Raw genomic sequence first — 22773 nt, forward strand, 5'->3', positions numbered from 1 at the left:
ATTATCCATGTTGTTTCTTGTTGACAGAGTTTAAATGCAACGCAAATCAAACTCGTCTGTTTTTTTTGTTGGTTTTTTTTTTTTTTTTTTTTTTTTGAGAAAAAGACCACAGTAATCTCAAACTCAGAAGATTTCTCAAAAATGTCTGTTGAGAAGAAAAAAACTGTATCTGCAAAATATTAATTATTTTCACATACACCCCCTGGACAGCATGCCAAATACGCATAAACCTTTACTCTTTCTAATTATATTTAAGTGTGAACTCGTGAATTAACATTTTGCAGATTCTGCAAGGTGTATGTAAACTTTTGAGCATGACTGTATATCAACATTTGTCTCCATTATTATTATTATTATTATTATTATTATTTTACAAGGTGTTTTAGGAGAAACATCAGGGACAAAGTTGATTTTGCAATAACATTTCCCACTTGGTGGGGTATTCCTCAAAGTGGAGTTATTTTTGAAAGTGTTCTTAAGACTTAAGACTTAGTCTTGGCTATACAGAAAAGGTAATGAAAATGATATTTCAAGGGATCATTAAATCCATTCATAATGTAAACAGATTGACTCGTACTCTTATGCTTAAAGGGTTAGTTCCCACAAAAATTAAAATTCTGTCATTAATTACTCTCAAGTAATTCCAAACCTGTAACACAGTCGTTCATCTTTTGAACACAAATAAAGATCTTTTTGATGAAATCTGAGAAATTTCTGTCACTCTATTAAAAACTACGCAACTACCACTTTGACGCTTCAAAAAGTTATCCCTTTAATGTGCTGAAAACCACAATAATGTTTCTTGTCTCATCATTACATGAATCACCTGTTATATTTTCAATTCAAAACAGCTTATTTTGACAAAAAAATAATTCTATCCTAAAATGGTTGGCAAATGTTATCTACTTAGACCTTACCTCACACTCTTTCAACTGTGTCACACTTGAAGAATAAAGCTCAAACCATATCTGCTTTTGGCATGATTTATAAAGAAGCAATATGAATCAGAGAGAAAAGGACGGAACCTTCACACAAGCTAAAACAACACAATCATTTTATCTTAGCTCATAGACACTGATTTTCAAATAAAATGAACACCCCTTTGGTTAATAAATACATATTAGTAGAACACTCCCATTATTTCTGTAGAATCAGTGCAAGGATACAGATTTAAAGAGGCACAAAGGCTCAAATTCAGCAATGTGCTGTGAACTTACAGTATAAATGCAAAGAAAAGAATGAGGAAAGCACAGCAACAGCGGTGAACTGCATGGGCTTCAACGCCTGCAGCTCTGCTTTCCCAGGTTGAGTTGTTTTATTCTTGTAGGAGAACGTGGAATCAATAAAGTGTTTTTATTTGTCCAATTGCGGCTACAATATTGCAACATTGTCCCATGTCAAAGTGCATTACTCTGTCCTTCATCTTTTGTTCTGTGTCCACTGTCATTGTTGTCAGGAATGGACACACCATACAGAAGAAAGGCATCAGGGCTTCTCTTTCTAATATTTCAAATGACAAGATATAGACATGTTAAGAGAAAGCACTAAGTATAAAGTATATATTATGATCTACATGGACGTTGGACCATGTTGTCCACCTTACCTGCATCGTGCTGTAGATCCAGGGCAGAAGGCTGGTCACTCTGCTATATACTCCTGGTTTTTGTCTTTGTCCACAACCTGCTCCCCAGCTGGTGATTCCGGCCAGATACCAGCGTTCATCATCTCCCCCGCACATCAGTGGACCTCCACTGTCCCCCTGAGACCCAAAACAAGGACGGAGAGAAAGAGAATAGAACTTTAGACCATTGTGAACAAACAACTGTACATTTGACTTAAAGCCTTTATATGTAATGCATTATAAAAGTATATTTAATGCATCAATTATGCCTTGTAATGCACCTTACAAAGCATTGTGTGGTTTCATGAACTGTATAGTCATGTTAGTGTATAGTCAACAGTTATAAAGCATTATTGTACTGAACTATTCATTGAGCACACCTTTAGAAAGTATAATGCATTAAATGCATATCAAACAACCAATTTCAGACGTAAAAAAGAATCTGCATATATAATAATGCATTTTAACTGTGGTTAAAAATGATTTATGAAAATATATAATACATTACATTTATAATGGATTATACATCAACATTAAGTAAAGTGTTTCTAAAACATTTATTAAAATAGTGTATAGTACAATCTAAAACAAAATGAATTTATTGTTTTTAGAAAAGTACTTTTAATATACAGTATATAGAAAAAGTTATTTATAGAAAAGGGGTTCTTTTGATGATATAATTCCAATGTTAGTTGTACCACATGATTTTGTTGGTTGCACTAAACAGGCATGTGATTGGCTAAGGACAAAAAAGCAGGAAAATATACTGAGACCCCCCATATAACAATATACACTACTGGTCAGTAATTTGGGTTCAGTAATTTTTTTCTTTCTTTTTTTGAAATAAATCAATACTTTTATTCAGCAAGGATGTGTTAAATTGATAAAAAGTGATAGTAAAGAAGATTTATATTATTAGAAAATATTTTTTTTATTTTGAATAAATGCAGTTCTTTTTAACCTTTTATTCATCAAATATTTTAGGCAGCAGAACTGTTTCCAACACTCATAATAAATCAGAATATTAGAATGATTTCTAAAGGATCATGTGATTACTGGAGTAATGATCCTGAAAATTCAGCTTTGCTTCACAGAAATAAATTATAATTTAAAGTATAATAAATTGAAAACCAATTATTTTAAATTGTAATAATATGTCACAATATATAAAAAAAAAAAAATCAGTATTTTTGATCAAATAAATGCAGGCTTGATGAGCAGAAGAAACTTCTTTCAAAAACATTAAAAATAGTAATGTTTCCAAACTTTTGGCCTGTAGCCTACTGTATTCCCCCCAAAACTGCACAACTGTAGGGTAAAACATTAATAAAAAAGTGATAATAAAAAATGCGTCTTAAAACTGACATGATTGTAACAAAATCACACAGTCTGGAGAACTCAGAACAACTGCTAACATTAAGTTTAAGGTAAAAAATAACTGCCATGAAATTATACTATCTTACTCCTATGCAATTAGATAAACTGTTCATTCACTACATCACTTTACCTCTGTCTTTATCCCCTTTTATCCTCTTCTCTTCTTTTTGGCACTGTATCTATCGCAGACTATAATGCTCATTTATAATGTGTCACGTAAATTCGGCCATCCGTCACAATCTGTAAACTTTCACCGCGTCTAGAACTGGCGCGAGCTGCCAGGCCCGTTTCTACGAGCCTGTGTGTTAAGCGCCCTCAAAAAAAAGCAATGCTGTATATATGGATGCGGCGTCGCGCACGCTACACAACAAATTACCAACAACTGATCGCGCGCGCGCTCTGTTTCTGACGCACTTCAAGCACTCGCTGGGCGGGGAAAGATTGCATCTCTCTGCCATCTGTAACCATGTTGACGTGCCGCCCGGTGTGGCCGCGATTCGCGGCGATTGTGGTTCCGTCCCGGGTTACCATGGTGACGGCTGTGAGATTCCCCCCCCCCCCCCCCCCATTTTTTTTTTTTTTTACAGATCTGCATGATTCACGTAGGTCACATTTTCAGGTCGGAAAATCCGGAATTCCGGATTAATCCGGAAAAATCACATCCCTGACTAAATGATTCAATATTATTTCTAAGAAATAAGATAAAATAAGAAAATATTATATTCCTTTTCCTATAAGTTTTGTACAAAAAAAAAAAAGTGACATATAGACCTATTGTAATTTTCATATAAAAAAGTTCCTAAAGCAAATGTCATCATGCTTGCATAAATGCTTTGTTGAATAAAACATATGTGCAGTACTGTGAACAACAACATACAGCATTTATAGCCAAACACCAGAATGAATCAATGTCATGAGACAAAGAAACACTGGGCGAGACTTGACCAGTAAATAATGTATTTGCCTTAAGTCGCTCTGTGGTCTAGTATTATGGACACAATTGTAGATTCACCTGACAGGAGTCCCGGCCCCCATTCAAATCGCCGGCACACATCATATTCTTAGTGATGGCTCCCCTGTACACCTGACTGCTGTTACACACACGTTCGTCAATGACATTCACTGCCACATCCATAAGAATCGTAGAGCTATGGTCTGTGGAATAATGGAAACACTCACAGTCAAAGGTCAAGGTCGGCTAAAAAGCTTAGAAGACAACACACACTGTGACGTGGACAAACTTCGAAGCTCAAATCAGCAGTTTGCAAACTGTATTAGCGTGAATTTTATGAATAGTATGAATAGGTTATATTTCACCTAAAATAAAATTTTATTTAGGATTATTACTATTGTTAAAAGTTTTTATATATTTTTTTATATTTACTATTTTATATAATTATATTCATTATATTTTTGCATGAAGAAAATAAAGCCCACTGAAATATTTTCATTTGCATTGTGACATTTTTATGATTTCCCACCCCAATTTCTTATTTACTGTAATGTCTTCAAATGTTTTTATTTTTTAATTTATTATAATAAATATAGTAGTATATGAAGAGTTCAGATGCAAAAGCCTCTAAGTGCCATCTGAAATTTTATTAATTGTCATTTAAGTGAAATTACTTAACTTAAATATACAAGCTTTATAAAAATTATCATTCTAGAAGAAAATTTCAGATGGCACTTAGAGGCTTTTGCATCTGAACTCTTCATATATATATATATATATATGGTCGTTTATTAGTAATACTCTTTCTCATATATTCTCAATGATGATTGCTATCATTTAAATTAAAATATTTAATTATCCTTTCTGCACACAAGTTTTATAACAAAATCAGCATTAACTGAAGGCAACACAACAAACACTATCATGTTGTATACATACAGAACTTTACAATTGAAATAATATATCAGATTTTTTGGACATTTCAGGACAAGTCACATCACATGCAAAAAAAAAAAAAAAAATCTTAATAATCATAGAAAAATAAAGTTTAATTTTCTTCATGCACAATGTAATTTGTTATTTCTCTCTCTGTCTCTTTAAAAAAAATTGTGATTTGTGAGATTCACCTACTAAATGACATTGTCCTGTTTAGGTAAATAATAATAATACATTGTTACTCCTCAACCATTTTTGTTCATTCTCATTGTTATCTCTCTGTACCTGCTCCCTCTTGTGTTGTCCCAAAGCCAGATGTCCGGCACTCTAATCCATTAGAAAAGGTCTGGTCAAATGTAGGAAGGCAAACTGGCTGTATGGTACCTGTATGTGAAAGAGAATGTTGAGCTATTGAAGAATATTCAGAATATAAATGTATGGTTCTTAAGGGTCACTAAATGGTTTCACTGTAGAAAATGCAGTGCAAACATATTTTTGTTTTCGGGAACGACTCCATTAAGTCAATCCAACTCACTGGAGAAAGCAACAGGACTGGTGAGTTTCAGTAAGGCGATATCATAATCATTGGTGTTGCTGCTGTAATTCTCATTCACCATAATCTTCTTCACAAGGAATGGAGTCTGAAAGGTATTCTGGGAAATAGTCCCAACATAAACACGCCAATTTCCAGAATTCGCCATTGAGCTGTGATCAAGAGAAAAAGATTATCAGGTTAACATTTATTTTTTCATCAATGTTGTAATGACATAAATTGATTAAAAGAATGTCTGAAAACTCGCTGAAACTCAAAGCAGCAATAAATAATAAACATTTGACAATTGATACGCTAGTTCCTGCAGCTTAACTAGAACATTGCATTAGCAACAAACATGAAGCTTTGAAACATTTGCAAATCTTTTTTTTTTTAATCAGTGGTCCGGAACTTGTACTGAACTCACTGATTGAAGTCACATGATTTCAGCCAGTGAGGCTTTGTTACGTTATACTGGTCTAAACCTTGAATAATTTGTCGTATCTAGGTGGTGTTGCTTTGGTAAACCATGATCGAGTGTCTAAAGGCCCGTTTACACCAAGCATGATAATAATAATAATATAATAATTCATAATATAAAAATTTATCTAAATATAAAATAATAGCAGAATCCACAGCACAACCATAATGATAACAGCACAGAGAAACAATATCACTGGAATCACTTACATAGACAACTATTTTTTTCCAGCTGATGAATGATTATAAGCAATGACAGCCAATCAGAATCCAGTAGACCTTAAAGCGCTTGAGCATTTAAAGCAGCAGATGACAAAACGGCAGCATGCCTTTAGAATAACCACAATAATATTGTCCACCGTTATAGTTAACTTTATAGTTATGGTTCTTAGTGTGAATGGCCTTAAAGGGATAGTTCACCCAAAATTTTTAATTCTGTCATTTATTACTCATGTCGTTCCAAACTTGTAAGATTTTCATTTATCTTCGAAACACAAATGAAGATCTTTTTGATGAAATTTGAGAGCTTTCTGTCCCTTCATTGACAGCTATGCAAATACCACTTTGACGCTTCAAAAAGTTCATAAAGAGATCGTAAAACTAATCCATATGAATTAAGTGGTTTAATCCAAATTTTCTGGATGATCGCTTTATATGATGAACAGATTGAATTTAGGCTTTTATTCACATATAAACATTCATCAACTCACACATCAGTTGTGGTAAACGGAAGCTCAAGCATGTTCACTTGACGTGCGAGAACCAATGAGGTTCATTCTCGTGTTACGCAGCATGTTTGAGCTTCAGCAAGAACCAATGAGGTTCATTCTCTTGTTACGCAGCACGTTTGAGCTTCTGCAAGAACCAATGAGGTTCATTCTCGTGTTACGCAGCACGTTTGAGCTTCAGCAAGAACCAAGATAGTTCTCGGGTGTCAAGCATGTTCGGTTGTGCTTCTGTTAATGTTCGCTGATCAATGTTAATATCTGAATAAAAGACTTAATTAAATATAGTTAATACAGTTTTATAATGTAGGTACATTTTTTATTTATGTAATAAATGTAAAACTTATGCATGTCTAATAATGAAGAGGAGAATGATATTTAATTGCTTAGAATTGACCTAGTTAGTCAATCCCTGCCTGATAACCAACCTTTGGAAGCAATGGGCAGCTGACACAACAAAGTCTGGAGAGATGAGCGATCCACCACAAACATGGTGTCCACTGAAATGCAGGCTAACCTGCCAAGGCCACTGGCCAAGTTTAGAGGACGTGCCCCCTATGATCCTGGAGTCACTTTGCTGCTTGCCACAATCTGAAAAACAAAACAAAAAACAAAACTATTAATTCAACAGTTCAGTGTGAGAAGGATGATCCATTTACTCATTATCCAAACAATGTCACTTATGGAGTGAACCATGATTGAAGGTGTACTGTAATGTATAACGTTTCATTTAGTTGTGCGTCACAGTAATTTGATGTAAACTGCGATCAAATTTATTCTTACCTGTGCACATAAGTGAAACTGCACTGTCGTCCAAACAGCTCGAGCTGAACAAAGAAAAATTGTGAAAGACAGATATTATGGCCTATTGAGGAAGTTTATACCCTGACAACACAAAAGGTCTTATCCCAGCTAACAGGGAGTATTCTCAGAACTTTGGGTAACATTCTGGAAAGGTTCTCTCAAAGTTATGAACAAACATTGTTCCAGTAACATTAATGAGCAGCTTTCACGTGATTTCACAGCCTTATAGGAACGCCCACCTGGAGGGTGAAACAAGGCTTTCCTCCATTGCCCACAAGTCATTTTTACCAGGTTTGTACTAAGTACTAATACAGTAAGACAGAATTCAATACCAAATTCAGTATACACCTTATTGATGATGTATACTATACAAAGGCAAGCAGATGAACCCAGAATATAAACGTCTAATTAAGCATTTTTCCACAGAAAACCATTATAAAGAAAACACTTAACCATTTAGCCTGTTGCATTGCGTTCATATTTTGGGTTCATCCGCTCGCCTGTATAAAATATTCATAATAAATTAAGGTGTGTACAAAGTTTGATCTTTTAACACTTTCCCTGCCATTGACAGAATTTTCCAGCTTTCCATGTTTTCACTGTTATACGGTAGGGGGCGCTATTACACATCTTCTAAACGAGTACTGAATTGCCAGATCGAAACAGGCAAAAAAAGGAGCATAAACAAAAGATTAAAGCATTGCTTATGCACGTTGTAGTCTTTGGATAAAAACGCGATTTTCTCAGCTTTTTTTTTTTCACTGTCCAATCGAATGAATGGAGAGACGGGCCTTCCGTTGTCATGATGAAAGCTACAGTTGCTTTGAACGCCCGGAGAGTGCGATGATAAACTTGTGGTGCTCTCGCGGGTTACCAATGTTAAGAGAAAGTAAATAAAGTTAATAAAAGGCTGATTTGACGTTTACTTGACTGACAGGACAGCTGTTTCGGTGGTTGCCTAGCAACATAAAAAATGCAGCGCACCGCTTGTTCTGTGTGATCGGGGCAGTGCTGTGTGCCTCGCGTTTTCGACCCTGAAAAACGCGTTAGGTGTGATCGGGGCCTAAGGCATGTTTTGAAGATTATGAAACTTTTTCATAGCTTGAATGTTAGCGAAACGTTTTTAGAACATATTTTTGTTAGCTGGGATGCTGTTCTACAATCTGCACTTTATTTGATCTGGTCTTACCTGACATTGACCAGACCCTGTATAGGTTTGGCTGATCTAGATTGTAGAGTAAGGGCTCTGGACATCTTGCTATTCATTGTACTTGATGCGTAAGACCTAAGGGAAAAGAAACACAAGACATCAGCTATATTAAAATATTTTTTGTTGGAACAAGATTCATATTTGGTTATACAGTATCTGGACCATTAAGTGTTCACCCAATGAAGATCACCCAAAAATGAAAAATCGGTCATCATTCATTCTACCCATTATGTCGTTCCAAACCTGTATGACTTTCTTTCTATCCTGGAGCACAGAATACAATATTTTGTAAATGTACAAGTCATATGGACTTTTATGTTGCTTTTAGTGCTCTATTAAGGTTGATGGACCCTAGTCGCTGCTGACCAAGAGCTGCGTGAACATTCTCCAAAATTTCATATTGTGTTCTACTAAGAAAAGAAAGTCATATGGGTTTGGACCAACTAGTACTGTAAATGGTATAGCAGAATTTAAAGAAATGTTCTTGTTAGTGATAGATAAATATGTTTACCGTCTAAAGCCCAGTTGTTCACAGATCTGGTCAGCATAACTCTTATCCATTCCCTGATTACAGACTGGAAGGAATCGACCATCCTGAGCAGTTCTGACCAGCAACTCTCCACCTTTACCAAATCTCACTGAGAACATTGGGAAGGAATGTTAAACAGTGAAATTGAATTTCCGTATTTAATTTTTTATTTTATTTTTACTTTTTTAACAGTAAACATATCTGACCATCATTAAAACAACTTTAATATACTTGACATATTGCAAGATATTAAGACTTGCTTTCTGCAATATATATTGAGAAAGTGTTATATTAGTATTATTTACGTACTATTATAGTATTTATTCATATTTTGAATTGGCCTTTATTTTAAGTTTTTTTTAATTTTTTTATTTTTTAGTATAAGTTTTAGTCATTTTGTTATGTGTTTTTGTAATATACATATAATTTGCATTTTTAGCTTTGGCCATTTTAGTTACTTCAATTTTATTTCATTAAGTTAAGGCATTTTTATTTTATTTTATTATAATATTTATATTTTATTTTAATTACCAAAAATTATTTTAAATAGTTTTAGTAAACAACAACAACACGGTATAGAATTAGCTTGATTTTACTTGTTTACTTTAGCTTAAATTTAACATTAAAAACAATACTAATCCGGTAAGAATTATTATTTTTTTTGTCAGATGTAACAGTTTTGTTTTGTAAAATTTATCAGATGTTGTTTTAAAGAGGTTTAGATATATTTGCTCTTTGCGGTGCAACTTGCACTGTAGTTTTTAACAGCCTTTTTTTTCCCCATAACAATAAATAGAGGCCTTACTGTGTACTGTAAATGTTTATTGCAGTCCAGTCAGTTTCTGGCTAATCTTCAAATCTAGTTTCCTTATCAAGACATGTCAACCTTGTGATTTTCACCAAAGTATTATCCAAAACACTCAACTAATAATCTCTTTGTAATGTTTCCTAAATTAATCAGTTACATCTGATAGTCCGCCCCTTTTTATGTAGGCGTGAGTGAGCTCACCGGTGGCTAATTCGTACGAATTCATACGACCTCACTCGTACGAATTAGTAAGATTTTTGCAAAATCGTACATATTTTACGAATTGCCCAATTCGTATGAATTCATACGAATGACCTACCCCTAACCCCGCCCCTAAACCTACCCATCACGTGGGTTTAGACAAATCGTACAAATTCGTACGAGTGAGGTCGTACGAATTCGTACGAATTAGCCAACTTTTTATCATTCGTATGAATTCGTACGAATTGGTCGTGAGATAGTGTTGGCTCACCGCAGTCTGTCTCATCGCTGGCCTGTTGGCAGTTTTGGATGCCGTCACACTGAATGGAGGAGTTGGAGCAGATGTCAGACCCCTTTCTGTCGTCATCCGTCTCGTGGTCTTCCTGCGACTCGTGGTCTTCCTGCGACTCGTGGTCTTCATTTTCATTGCAGTCTTTTCCCTTGCAACTGTCCTCATAATGGGCGGAATATGACTTGGATCCGTAACGCACTATCCCCATAAGTGAGAGAGCGGCAAAGAGAACAATCAGGGAAAGGGGTTAAGGTACAAGGTGAGCATTAATGATGAGTCCTGTCGTTACCTCCAAGCCAGATGGCCAGTCCAATGAGAAACAACAGAAACAGTGCTCCTCCCCATCCACCCCAACACTTGCCACTCCGTCCACAAGACTCCTGCCTTTTTGGGGGAGCTGAAGGAACAAGAACAAATCAGCAATCCAACTAAACTAATGTCCCACATTTGAGATCAAAAGTGTGTAGCACTACTATAATTGTAGGCGAGTCGAGGACTGTTCCTTTATTCAAAAATGCAGATTTGAATGCAATTTATTAAGACAATGGGCCCTATCATACACCCAGCACAATGCAGCACCAGGCAGGTGTGTTTTGCTAGTTTCAGCCCGATGCAGTTATCATTTTCACTCCTGTGCCACGTTGTTAAAATAGCAAATGCATTTGCGCCCAATCCCGCCCATCTGTTTGCCCATGGGCGTGCTGGTCTGAAAATGAGGTGTGTTCGGGCGCATTGTTGGTGCGTTGCTATTTTGAGGCAAATGAAGACTGCGCCATTGACCGCAGTATTTATTTATTTATTTAAAGAGCGCGTTAGTAATGTGCGCCTAAACACCTATGTGCCTACACTTTGTCCCGTAGATTGTCTTCTTGCTCACTTTAACTTCGCACATGAGAAGATCAGTTTCCTCACTAGAGAAGCAGTCAGTTTTTCCACTTGCAAATTCCACCATGTAAATAGCGAATCTGCCGTGGCGCGAACACAACTGGCTTTTTAAAGGGAATGTGAGATGAGACTCTGATTGTTTTTTGGCACATTACGCCCAAAACACACCCATTACTCATTAAAAGAATAGGGACAACCCTTTTAGACCATGCACTGGGTGCGCCAACCATTTTTCCCATCGTTAAACTAGCAAAAGTGGATTCGGAAAAGCCCTAAGTGCTCCGTGTGCTTTAGACCATGCTCTTAGATCGTTAAAATAGGGCCCAATGACTTCAATATACATAGTCTATTATGAACATTTTCAATTTCTGAATTAACTATAATTTTTGTTTGTTTTTTTGTTTGTTTGTTTGTTTTGGTGGGGTTTGACGTAAAAATGTATAGCTGGTGTAACTGTCTGGAGAATGCAATGTTTAAAAATGTAGAAAATTCTTGAGGTAATAGTTTGGCAGTCTTTCCTTGTTATTGTAAAACAATTATTAATTAAAAAACAAAAAAATATTGTTGTGAGGAATTAGGAATACATCCAATGACTTAATTTGTTCTATCGTTTTAGTTAAATCGTCTGCATGTACTACAAATTAGTACAATGTGGCCACAATTTAACAAGAATGAGGGTAAGAATTAGCAAAGGCTATGAATTTAAAAGTTGTGGGGACAGATTGTTAATTTGGGACAACAGTATCTTATTTTTCTGCATGTTATGTGTAGGGCTCCATAAAAATCAGATTCAGAGTGTTGACACAAACATTTTGTCCAGCCCTCTTGTTGTTAGTAACAAGAAACCCAGAAACAGGAAACCTCACAAACAAGACCTTGTAGATTGTCAGTCTGTGTGTCAAGGTCATATATTTATTTTTCCTGCCTAATTGGGTTTGAACTGTTAAATACATGTACTTATGTGTCAAAATGCCTGTCTTTGCAAGTATCCTCGTAGACAGTCATTTATTTATTAAGTGAACGTAAACAGTTGAAAAAGAAAATGCACAAGTATATTGGATCCATGCATTCGGTCTTAAAGTGACAGCAACCTAATATAAAAAAAGGCTTGAATTTTTATCTAAATTTTGTTAATACTTTTTGCTTAAATGCTATTCTATTTGAAACTGTAAACATAAAAAAAAAAAAAAAAAAAATCAAAAAAAAATCAACAACACAATCATTACATTTCTAAGAATTTGGTACATGCTTTGTAAACCAATTTTTTATTGTTTTTAAACATCCTAATTTTCCAGTTTTTAATGTTATAAATTTGAGTCTCAAGCATTGCAGCTAGAACTGCCCTCCCTGTTTTGATTATGATCAATTAGTAAAAACAGTATGCAGATATTAGCTTCATTTAGCAAGAGCATATTATGGAGAAAGCTTTTTTATGGGAAGCACCAAATCGGAGCGAATAAATAGATTCAGTACTTACCAACAACTCGCTGTGTGACGATGACAGCTGATACCTGAACTTGTGCTGGATCCTTCTGAACATAGTATGGCACAGTTTTCTGTGCGACACCATATTTGTCCTGACAAATCACCTCCTCGTAGGTCATAGGAGGGGTCTGTGGGTCCACTGCCACCGAGTAGTATGGTGGAGGAAGGTCCTTCTACAAAAGAGAAAGTGAAAGAAACAAAGATACTTCTATAAATGAGAATGAACACTTGCCCTTTTTTTCAGATCATCTCTATTATAGTTGGTATGGTTTGACAAGTTCATGTAAAATCCTTTTAACATACAAAAGATGCCACACATTGCTCTTAGTAGAACTTGTTTGTGTGCCTTGTCTTAAATAATTAAAATGCCTTCCACTCCCAACAGGATTCTATGAGTTCTGCATTCTAGTCAAATGCCATAACAAATATGTCAATATACTTGTATTTCTAGTTTTTACTCCTCACATGTTTTTCTTGTTTTTTTTAAAGTTGCCATGAAATTTTGTGTTGCACAGCCAAATAAAACCACTTCCCGAATGCGAAACTTTTTTTTTATCCTATTTTTTATTAATAGTTTTTTTTTATCCTATTTTTGGAGTTACTGACTTTGGTGCCTATTTTTATGAAGGCCTAATTGTATTTACTATTTTCTTTTTTTTTTTTTTATTAGATTGTTGTTGTATGCTATACACTCACCTAAAGGATTATTAGGAACACCATACTAATACTGTGTTTGACCCCCTTTCACCTTCAGAACTGCCTTAATTCTACGTGGTATTGATTCAACAAGGTGCTGAAAGCATTCTTTAGAAATGTTGGCCCATATTGATAGGATAGCATCTTGCAGTTGATGGAGATTTGTGGGATGCACATCCAGGGCACGAAGCTCCCGTTCCACCACATCCCAAAGATGCTCTATTGGGTTGAGATCTGGTGACTGTGGGGGCCATTTTAGTACAGTGAACTCATTGTCATGTTCAAGAAACCAATTTGAAATGATTCGAGCTTTGTGACATGGTGCATTATCCTGCTGGAAGTAGCCATCAGAGGATGGGTACATGGTGGTCATAAAGGGATGGACATGGTCAGAAACAATGCTCAGGTAGGCCGTGGCATTTAAACGATGCCCAATTGGCACTAAGGGGCCTAAAGTGTGCCAAGAAAACATCCCCCACACCATTACACCACCACCACCAGCCTGCACAGTGGTAACAAGGCATGATGGATCCATGTTCTCATTCTGTTTACGCCAAATTCTGACTCTACCATCTGAATGTCTCAACAGAAATCGAGACTCATCAGACCAGGCAACATTTTTCCAGTCTTCAACTGTCCAATTTTGGTGAGCTCGTGCAAATTGTTGCCTCTTTTTCCTATTTGTAGTGGAGATGAGTGGTACCCAGTGGGGTCTTATGCTGTTGTAGCCCATCCGCCTCAAGGTTGTGCGTGTTGTGGCTTCACAAATGCTTTGCTGCATACCTCGGTTGTAACGAGTGGTTATTTCAGTCAAAGTTGCTCTTCTATCAGCTTGAATCAGTCGGCCCATTCTCCTCTGACCTCTAGCATCAACAAGGCATTTTCGCCCACAGGACTGCCGCATACTGGATGTTTTTTCCCTTTTCACACCATTCTTTGTAAACCCTAGAAATGGTTGTGCGTGAAAATCCCAGTAACTGAGCAGATTGTGAAATACTCAGACCGGCCCGTCTGGCACCAACAACCATGCCACGCTCAAAATTGCTTAAATCACCTTTCTTTCCCATTCTGACATTCAGTTTGGAGTTCAGGAGATTGTCTTGACCAGGATCACACCCCTAAATGCATTGAAGCAACTGCCATGTGATTGGTTGATTAGATAATTGCATTAATGAGAAATTGAACAGGTGTTCCTAATAATCCTTTAGGTGAGTGTATAAGTTTAATAGTTATTTGATGTGGTGCTTACTTAAACATAGAGTGTAATTTGATTCTTTGGTCACTAAAATGGGATCAAACCTGATCACTGAGACTATTTGCACTGACTGCATACTTCATCAACATAACCTTCTATATTGACAATCTGTACAAAATTTGACATTTAACCTAAACTGCCATTTGTATTAGACCATACTGCTTGAGTTTCGTTCATTTCCTTGTCTTGCTCATTTTCACCCCTTTGATTGTATTGGTTCAGACTGCCCAATCCATTATCATCCATGATAAGACTGAACAAATGCAACCAGGGCATTCTGTAATGGGCACTGTCTTCTGGGAGAGACTTTGTCTTGAGGAAAGGTAGGCAGATTGCTTCCTTTTGAGGCGAATGGTTTGCTTCCTTGTTAGCACAACAGTCCTGAAAAGAATACACTCTTTTCTTCTTCTGAATGGATGGATTTCATTACAGGTAGTATTTATTTTACGGGAATAGTTCAGTAAAGGATTTCAAACTCATATGACTGACTTTTTTCTGTGGAATGCAAATGCGAATGTGATGATGACTGGCCACTATAACACTTCAAGCTTCAAACATAATGCAAATAAAAGTTGTCCAATCCAATCCAACCATTAATAATAATTAATAATAATAATAATTTGAGTCAGTAAGCTGCTCTCTAGAACTGGATCAGTCCACGTCATGAACAAACCAACTGATTTGGTTTTGATGATTTTCTCTAATCTTGGAGAGTGTGGATTTCAATCTGTGAGAAAAATAAGTATTAGTTTTATTTCTTGGTGGTTTGTCTACAATGTTTATGAGGGTAGTTGCAGTATTTCTAGTTAATACTAAAGTTATGTTGACATGGCTAATTGGAATACTTGATTCTGACTAGTCAATCGTGGCAACTTTTAACACAACTTTAAAGTTGGCATGAAATTGACGTTGTGATAGTCTTTTAATCCCTATTGTGACACATATCCAAGTTAAACAGTTTCCCTAACAAGAAAAAAAATGTAGGGAGGGACTTTTGTCCAAGGGGGAATTGATTGGATGGTTGTGGTTTGCTATTGGTCGATCTCATGTGAGTGACAGGTTGCCCCGCCCTCAAGCCACTAAACGCATCATCAGAGAAGAGAAGACATTACAAGAGGGAGGGGAAGTTAGTTTGATTAACAGTGATTCACAGTGCACAATATTTGTCAATACTGATATCTTTCTCAGTCGAAACACATTTCACATGATCGCAGACAGGTCTAGATATCTAACCTGCTAAATATCTGTCATCTGATATTAGTCTTTGAAAACAGACACACAGCGATAGTCACTAATGTGTATGAGCACTGCTTTGTCTCCATTAATGGTCAGCGAGTGGGAAATCATGGCTAAAATCATATAGTGTCTGGGTGACATTACTAAAATTACTGCTTATTATTTTTACTATTATTATTAATTACATTACTACTTATGTCTCAGGTAAGTAAAAATGACTTAATAGCACTTCAGAGGCCAGTTGCATATATATTTACTGTGTATTAAAAACTAGTCTGACCAACTAGTTAGGGGTAATCAGTCTTACCTTTCAGATTCAAATGAGATTAATCTACCTTTTTATGGGACTTTTAAAAGTAACACACATCACATCACAGTCCAACCATTCGGTGATAAGGACCGGCTTGACTACACATTACCCATTACATGCTATGTATAGTCTATTTCAGAACACCTTTGGAAACTATGCAGTTTAACCAGATGCTTTGTAATGCATTACTGAGTTGTGTTTTGTGACTGATGTATTTTGAAGGTCACAGCCTACCTCACTTTAATTTCCAGTTCAATGGCCTCTTTTAAAAGATGTACCTCTTCAGTCCAGTGAGTAGGTGTGTAAGTGTTGGCACTGCTTCACCAAATAACAATAAAATTGTCTGTTTACACCCGCAGTGTCACCAAAACTATGCATGTTTCACACACACACTGCCAAGATTTGACAGGTGGGCCATGTTTTCTGGGCTTTGAATATGTATTAAATTCACATTGTATTGATGTCATTTTTCCACAAGTGTTGCATGAGTCAAAACCACTTTTCATACCACAGCTTAGAGCCTGCATGGAAGGTGTTTTTTTTTTTTTTTTTTTGGTTATTGCCTGCCTAATAGGTTAATAAATATGGGTGCTTAACCCATTCAACCAGACCAGTCATATTTGTTACCCAAATCACATTTAGTTGTTGATATTTTATATAGAGTTTTCAACTATTTAGTTGATCGTTTTTGCTTCAGTGCCACTAATACATTCTTTATGATGTCAAATGTGAATTGGTCATAATAACGTTATAATAATCATAATAATGTTTCTTTGAGTAATCATTAAACCTACTTGACTATAGTTATATTTAACTACCCTGGTCTAGAATGATGACTCTTAAATTGACATCCCAGAACAATACTGACCCCAGTTTCAGTCTAGAATGAATAGTGGGTTTCTGTCTGACATGCATGTATCCTGCATGAGTGTTATTCAACTACTCAGAAATCCTAGATTATCTTAAAATTCTTCTTTAGCATTAAGTTGGTTTTACAACAAGTCCTTCAGGTTATACAGACAGCTAAAATTATTAAATATATAGCTAAACACCTTCTAATTTTCCAAATTTGACCAATGAGGTGTGTTTTAGGTCTCACTTTTCAGTGTTTGATACCAAATCTTAGCTATGACAAAGAATGAGAAAGTTTTCAGGTCAATGTGGAGGAACTGGTTTGTCAAAACTCTTACCATTACCCAAAATAGCATGGCCAGCAGTTATATAAAGCAATTACCAGCAAACTAGCTGTCAAAGTGAATATATATACAGTACAGGCCAAAAGTTTGGACACATTACTATTTTTAATGTTTTTGAAAGTAGTTTCTTCTGCTCATCAAGCCTGCATTTATTTGATCAAAAATACAGATTTTTTTTTAATATTGTGATATATTATTACAATTTAAAATAATTGGTTTTCAATTTATTATACTTTAAATTATCATTTATTTCTGTGATGCAGAGCTGAATTTTCAGGATCATTACTCCAGTCTTCAGTGTCACATGTGACATCCAGTCTATCACATGATCCTTTAGAAATCATTCTAATATTCTGATTAATTATGAGTGTTGGAAACAGTTCTGCTGCCTAATATATTTGATGAATAAAAGGTTGAAAAGAACTGCATTTATTCAAAATAAAAAAAATATTTTCTAATAATATACAGTGAGGAAAATAATTATTTGAACACCCTGCTATTTTGCAAGTTCTCCCACTTAGAAATCATGGAGGGGTCTGAAATTGTCATCGTAGGTGCATGTCCACTGTGAGAGACATAATCAAAAAAAAAAAAAAAAAAAAATCCAGAAATCACAATGTATGATTTTTTAACTATTTATTTGTATGATACAGCTGCAAATAAGTATTTGAACACCTGAGAAAATCAATGTTAATATTTGGTACAGTAGCCTTTGTTTGCAATTGGTCAAACGTTTCCTGTAGTTTTTCACCAGGTTTGCACACACTGCAGGAGGGATTTTGGCCCACTCCTCCACACAGATCTTCTCTAGATCAGTCAGGTTTCTGGGCTGTCGCTGAGAAACACGGAGTTTGAGCTCCCTCCAAAGATTCTCTATTGGGTTTAGGTCTGGAGACTGGCTAGACCACGCCAGAACCTTGATATGCTTCTTACAGAGCCACTCCTTGGTTATCCTGGCTGTGTGCTTCGGGTCATTGTCATGTTGGAAGACCCAGCCTCGACCCATCTTCAATGCTCTAACTGAGGGAAGGAGGTTGTTCCCCAAAATCTCGCAATACATGGCCCCGGTCATCCTCTCCTTAATACAGTGCAGTCGCCCTGTCCCATGTGCAGAAAAACACCCCCAAAGCATGATGCTACCACCCCCATGCTTCACAGTAGGGATGGTGTTCTTGGGATGGTACTCATCATTCTTCTTCCTCCAAACACGTTTAGTGGAATTATGACCAAAAAGTTCTATTTTGGTCTCATCTGACCACATGACTTTCTCCCATGACTCCTCTGGATCATCCAAATGATCATTGGCAAACTTAAGACGGGCCTTGACATGTGCTGGTTTAAGCAGGGGAACCTTCCGTGCCATGCATGATTTCAAACCATGACGTCTTAGTGTATTACCAACAGTAACCCTGGAAACGGTGGTCCCAGCTCTTTTCAGGTCATTGACCAGCTCCTCCTGTGTAGTTCTGGGCTGATTTCTCACCTTTCTTAGGATCATTGAGACCCCATGAGGTGAGATCTTGCATGGAGCCCCAGTCCGAGGGAGATTGACAGTCATGTTTAGCTTCTTCCATTTTCTAATGATTGCTCCAACAGTGGACCTTTTTTCACCAAGCTGCTTGGCAATTTCCCCGTAGTCCTTTCCAGCCTTGTGGAGGTGTACAATTTTGTCTCTAGTGTCTTTGGACAGCTCTTTGGTTTTGGCCATGTTAGTAGTTGGATTCTTACTGATTGTATGGGGTGGACAGGTGTCTTTATGCAGCTAACGACCTCAAACAGGTGCATCTAATTTAGGATAATAAATGGAGTGGAGGTGGACATTTTAAAGGCAGACTAACAGGTCTTTGAGGGTCAGAATTCTAGCTGATAGACAGGTGTTCAAATACTTATTTGCAGCTGTATCATACAAATAAATAGTTAAAAAATCATATATTGTGATTTCTGGATTTTTTTTTTGGATTATGTCTCTCACAGTGGACATGCACCTACGATGACAATTTCAGACCCCTCCATGATTTCCAAGTGGGAGAACTTCCAAAATAGCAGGGTGTTCAAATACTTATTTTCCTCACTGTACATATAGCTTTAATGTTTAATGCATTACCTTTAACTGAAAAACAGGATTATAAGCAGACCATCACCATATTTTTACAATGAATTTATTCCTCTTTGTAGAAAAAATACATTGATTGTTAATCCACATTAGCTCAGGTCCACTGAATAATATTAACAGATACAACTGTAATTGTTAGTTCATGCTAACTATTGTTGACAAATGGAACCTTATTCTAAAGTACATACAGTTTATTTATAATTCTAATAATTTCTTGATCATGTAGAAACTTGGTAAATGTGTGAAAAATGTCAATGCCACAACTATTTTTGTCCTAATGAGTGTGTCACATATTGGTAATGCATTAATGCTTTAGTTAAAATTAGTTTAATCACACTTAAGATTAATCACACTTCAAAATCATTTGAACCAATTAACCACTCTATTTTTATATGCCAATTCTCTTTCATTGTTTTAACAAAGCAAAACAAAAACTTTCTTAGTACCCTCTGGTGCTCAACATACAAGCCAGACCCTTACAAATGCATTCATATAAAAAGTCCACTGAAATAAACCACACGATATAGAACATTAACATGTCACACATGCATAAAAACATAGTTGAGATAAATACAAAAGCATACACACTTGCAGCCAAAACTCTGCGATTGTGTCTTACCGTGTCATTGTCTGCCATTATAGGCACAGGAGTGAGAACTATGGTTAGATCCAAAAGTGACTATGTATTTGGGTGGACAGGATTTCAACCTGTCTCTACAGTCCTAAAGGAAAAATGTGACCCTCGTTTCCATTTTTCACCTGCTTTTCAAGACATAGTTAGGACTGCCCTCTTATCCTCCCTCTTTTAGTTTCAATGTAGGAATGCCAGTGTCACATCTACCTGCCCGACCAGTTTCACGACACAGGAGCCCTGCATATCTTCTCACCTCCCCTCTGGCTCACCTGGAAATGATGAGCTAAAAATACACTGTTAGAAAGATCTGTAGAAATTACAGTATTACTGGCAGCTACTTGCCAGTAACTTACTGTAGATTTAAATGGATGTTATTTACTGGCAACAATTTGTTCAAAATTAAATGAACATTAAACATTAACAAGTATTTATCTTTACAGAATAAAACTAAAATAACAGCCTCATGCAAAGCATTCTGGGAACCAAAATCTGAAGGAAAAAAAACAGAAAAAGGTTGATGAAGATTTCTGGTTCCCAGAATGCTTTGCATTAGATTGTTATTTTATAGTTTTATTCTGTAAAGACAAAGACTTGTTAATGTTTAATGTTAATTTAACTTTGAACAAACTGTTGCCAGTAAATAACATACATTTAAATCTACAGTAAGTTACTGGCAAACAGCTGCATAACTACAGCAAATTTTTTACAGTGTAGTTTCATATCAAAATAACTTCCCTGTTGTAAAGTTATCAATATTGTCTAATTTCTCTGCAATTGGCAGGCTTAATTCATATTGTAAAGTAATGGTGGCTTTCTACACCACTGTGTTTACTCCACCTTCATGTTTACAAGTTAAAAAAAAAAAAAAAAAAAAACGTAGTCAACATTTGAAGTGGATCAAAAAAGTTCATCAAAGTTGTCCTAAGACAAGAACGGGTATTCTTCAAAATTCATGTATAACTTTGATGGAAGGTTTTGATCCACTTCAAATGTTTCCTACTGTAGTTCTGTTGGATAAATATAGATGACTAGTTTGACTAAAGGTTGCTTGCTTGATCAGATATTTATGTTAAACTTCAATCATTCTAACCAATCATTCAACCATCCATTGCAATCATTCAAAGATGAACTGCACAGGCCAGAAGTTGGGTAATAATTAAAGTGGAAATTTATTTTTTTACAAGTTGAAATCATCTTATTGCATAAATTACGACATGGTGTGAACACACCTTTTGAATCTGGTAAGCTTGTGTGGGTGCTTCTAATTTCTTAAATTTGTGCATTCTCGTTTCCTTCCCTCGCTTCTTTCCACGCGTCTCAGCTCCACGGTGCCTCCACCCCCTGTAGGATGCAAGGGAAGGCTGCAAGGAAAGAAAATGAGGACAGAGGAGCGAAGAAACGAGGAAGCATCAATTTGAGTATTGATATCAGTGATATATGAAATATCACGTGTTTTATACAGTGGGCTTTTGGGCACTCAAATGACACTTAATGTATTAATGTTATTTAAATACCGGTGAAATGAAAGTGGACCAATTTAATATTTTGATTATGAATTAGATCTTTGCAATTTTGTAATATTTGGTAGGCTATTCTGTTTTTTTCAGGATCGCTGAAGCACGACAACATTTTTCAGCACAGCAGTGGTCAAATGGAAAATTCTCTTCATCATCATCATCACAGCAGTGGCAGCTGAGTCACCACAGTGAACAGGAAATGCTCAAATGACAATTCACAAAGAGAATGACTAGGCAAAAAGACAGCTGTATTTCAACATCTCTCTTTTCCAAAGGTATGTTCAGCCTTTCAACAACGTCACTGAGCTTCTTTTCACTTTGTGAATACACGTAGTCAAGGATAGTTTTTGAACTAGTGGAAACAATAACTTTCTTTTACCTTCCTTTTATTAATATCTTGGTTGTACAGTATGTTTATATGTCCATGCATACTCTTTAACACATTTCTATTCATGACAAAAGCACAGACATGAGACAACCTTGATTTATTGTTTTTTCCCCCCAAACCAATATAAACCATACAGTGGACATTTGAAAAACGAGAGCAAAATATAATAAAGCAATAGTCAGGTTACATGATCACTTTATTCAGATTTGTGTTGTAACAGAGCATGAGGAACATAATGTATTCATGTGCTGCAATTTATTGTATCAACAAATGAGAAAAGTAACAAAAGCCACCTTGAAACTGATCCACGTGATTTGACTGACAACATGACTGTTCTGTTAGTTACAGTAATCAATGAGTGACAACACAGAAAGTCCCATCGCATTAATTATATTACTTTTTTTTTTACAGTTATTTACCATATAAAATACAGATTTTTATTTACATGAATATAACATGATTCCATAGTGTAAAATGCTACACTAGTCAGTAATGGTCAGTAACGTATTCAAACAACAAAAAGCAATGTAATATGAGTTGGACTATGATGCAAAAGGCACTTCAAAAGGCACAGGTTAAACATTCAACACT

At 35.9% G+C, this 22773-nt stretch overlaps 1 protein-coding gene across 1 annotated transcript; it reads right to left on the reverse strand.

The window, feature by feature from the left end:
* Positions 1–750: 750 nt before the first annotated feature.
* Positions 751–20385, reverse strand: tmprss13a (transmembrane serine protease 13a). The gene is made up of 13 exons (XM_084127092.1): positions 20263–20385; positions 12830–13010; positions 10757–10864; positions 10447–10665; positions 9149–9275; positions 8617–8712; positions 7407–7450; positions 7052–7214; positions 5422–5591; positions 5172–5270; positions 4011–4153; positions 1604–1759; positions 751–1500 (listed from the first exon to the last, which is right to left on the reverse strand). The coding sequence occupies exons 1-13, from the start codon at positions 20278–20280 to the stop codon at positions 1486–1488; spliced, it is 1539 nt and encodes a 512-aa protein (XP_083983218.1). The 5' UTR covers positions 20281–20385; the 3' UTR covers positions 751–1485.
* Positions 20386–22773: the final 2388 nt, after the last annotated feature.

This window comes from Abramis brama, assembly GCF_963993115.1.
Source record: "Abramis brama genome assembly, chromosome: 10".
In the NCBI taxonomy this organism is placed as follows: Eukaryota; Metazoa; Chordata; class Actinopteri; order Cypriniformes; family Leuciscidae; genus Abramis; species Abramis brama.

Coding starts and splice junctions, on each gene's coding strand:
- tmprss13a (XM_084127092.1), bottom strand. Junction 10,666..10,756: donor ACTGGCCATCTGGCTTGGAG/GTAACGACAGGA, acceptor TTATGGGGATAG/TGCGTTACGGATCCAAGTCA. Junction 9,276..10,446: donor CAGCGATGAGACAGACTGCG/GTGAGCCAACAC, acceptor CAATGTTCTCAG/TGAGATTTGGTAAAGGTGGA.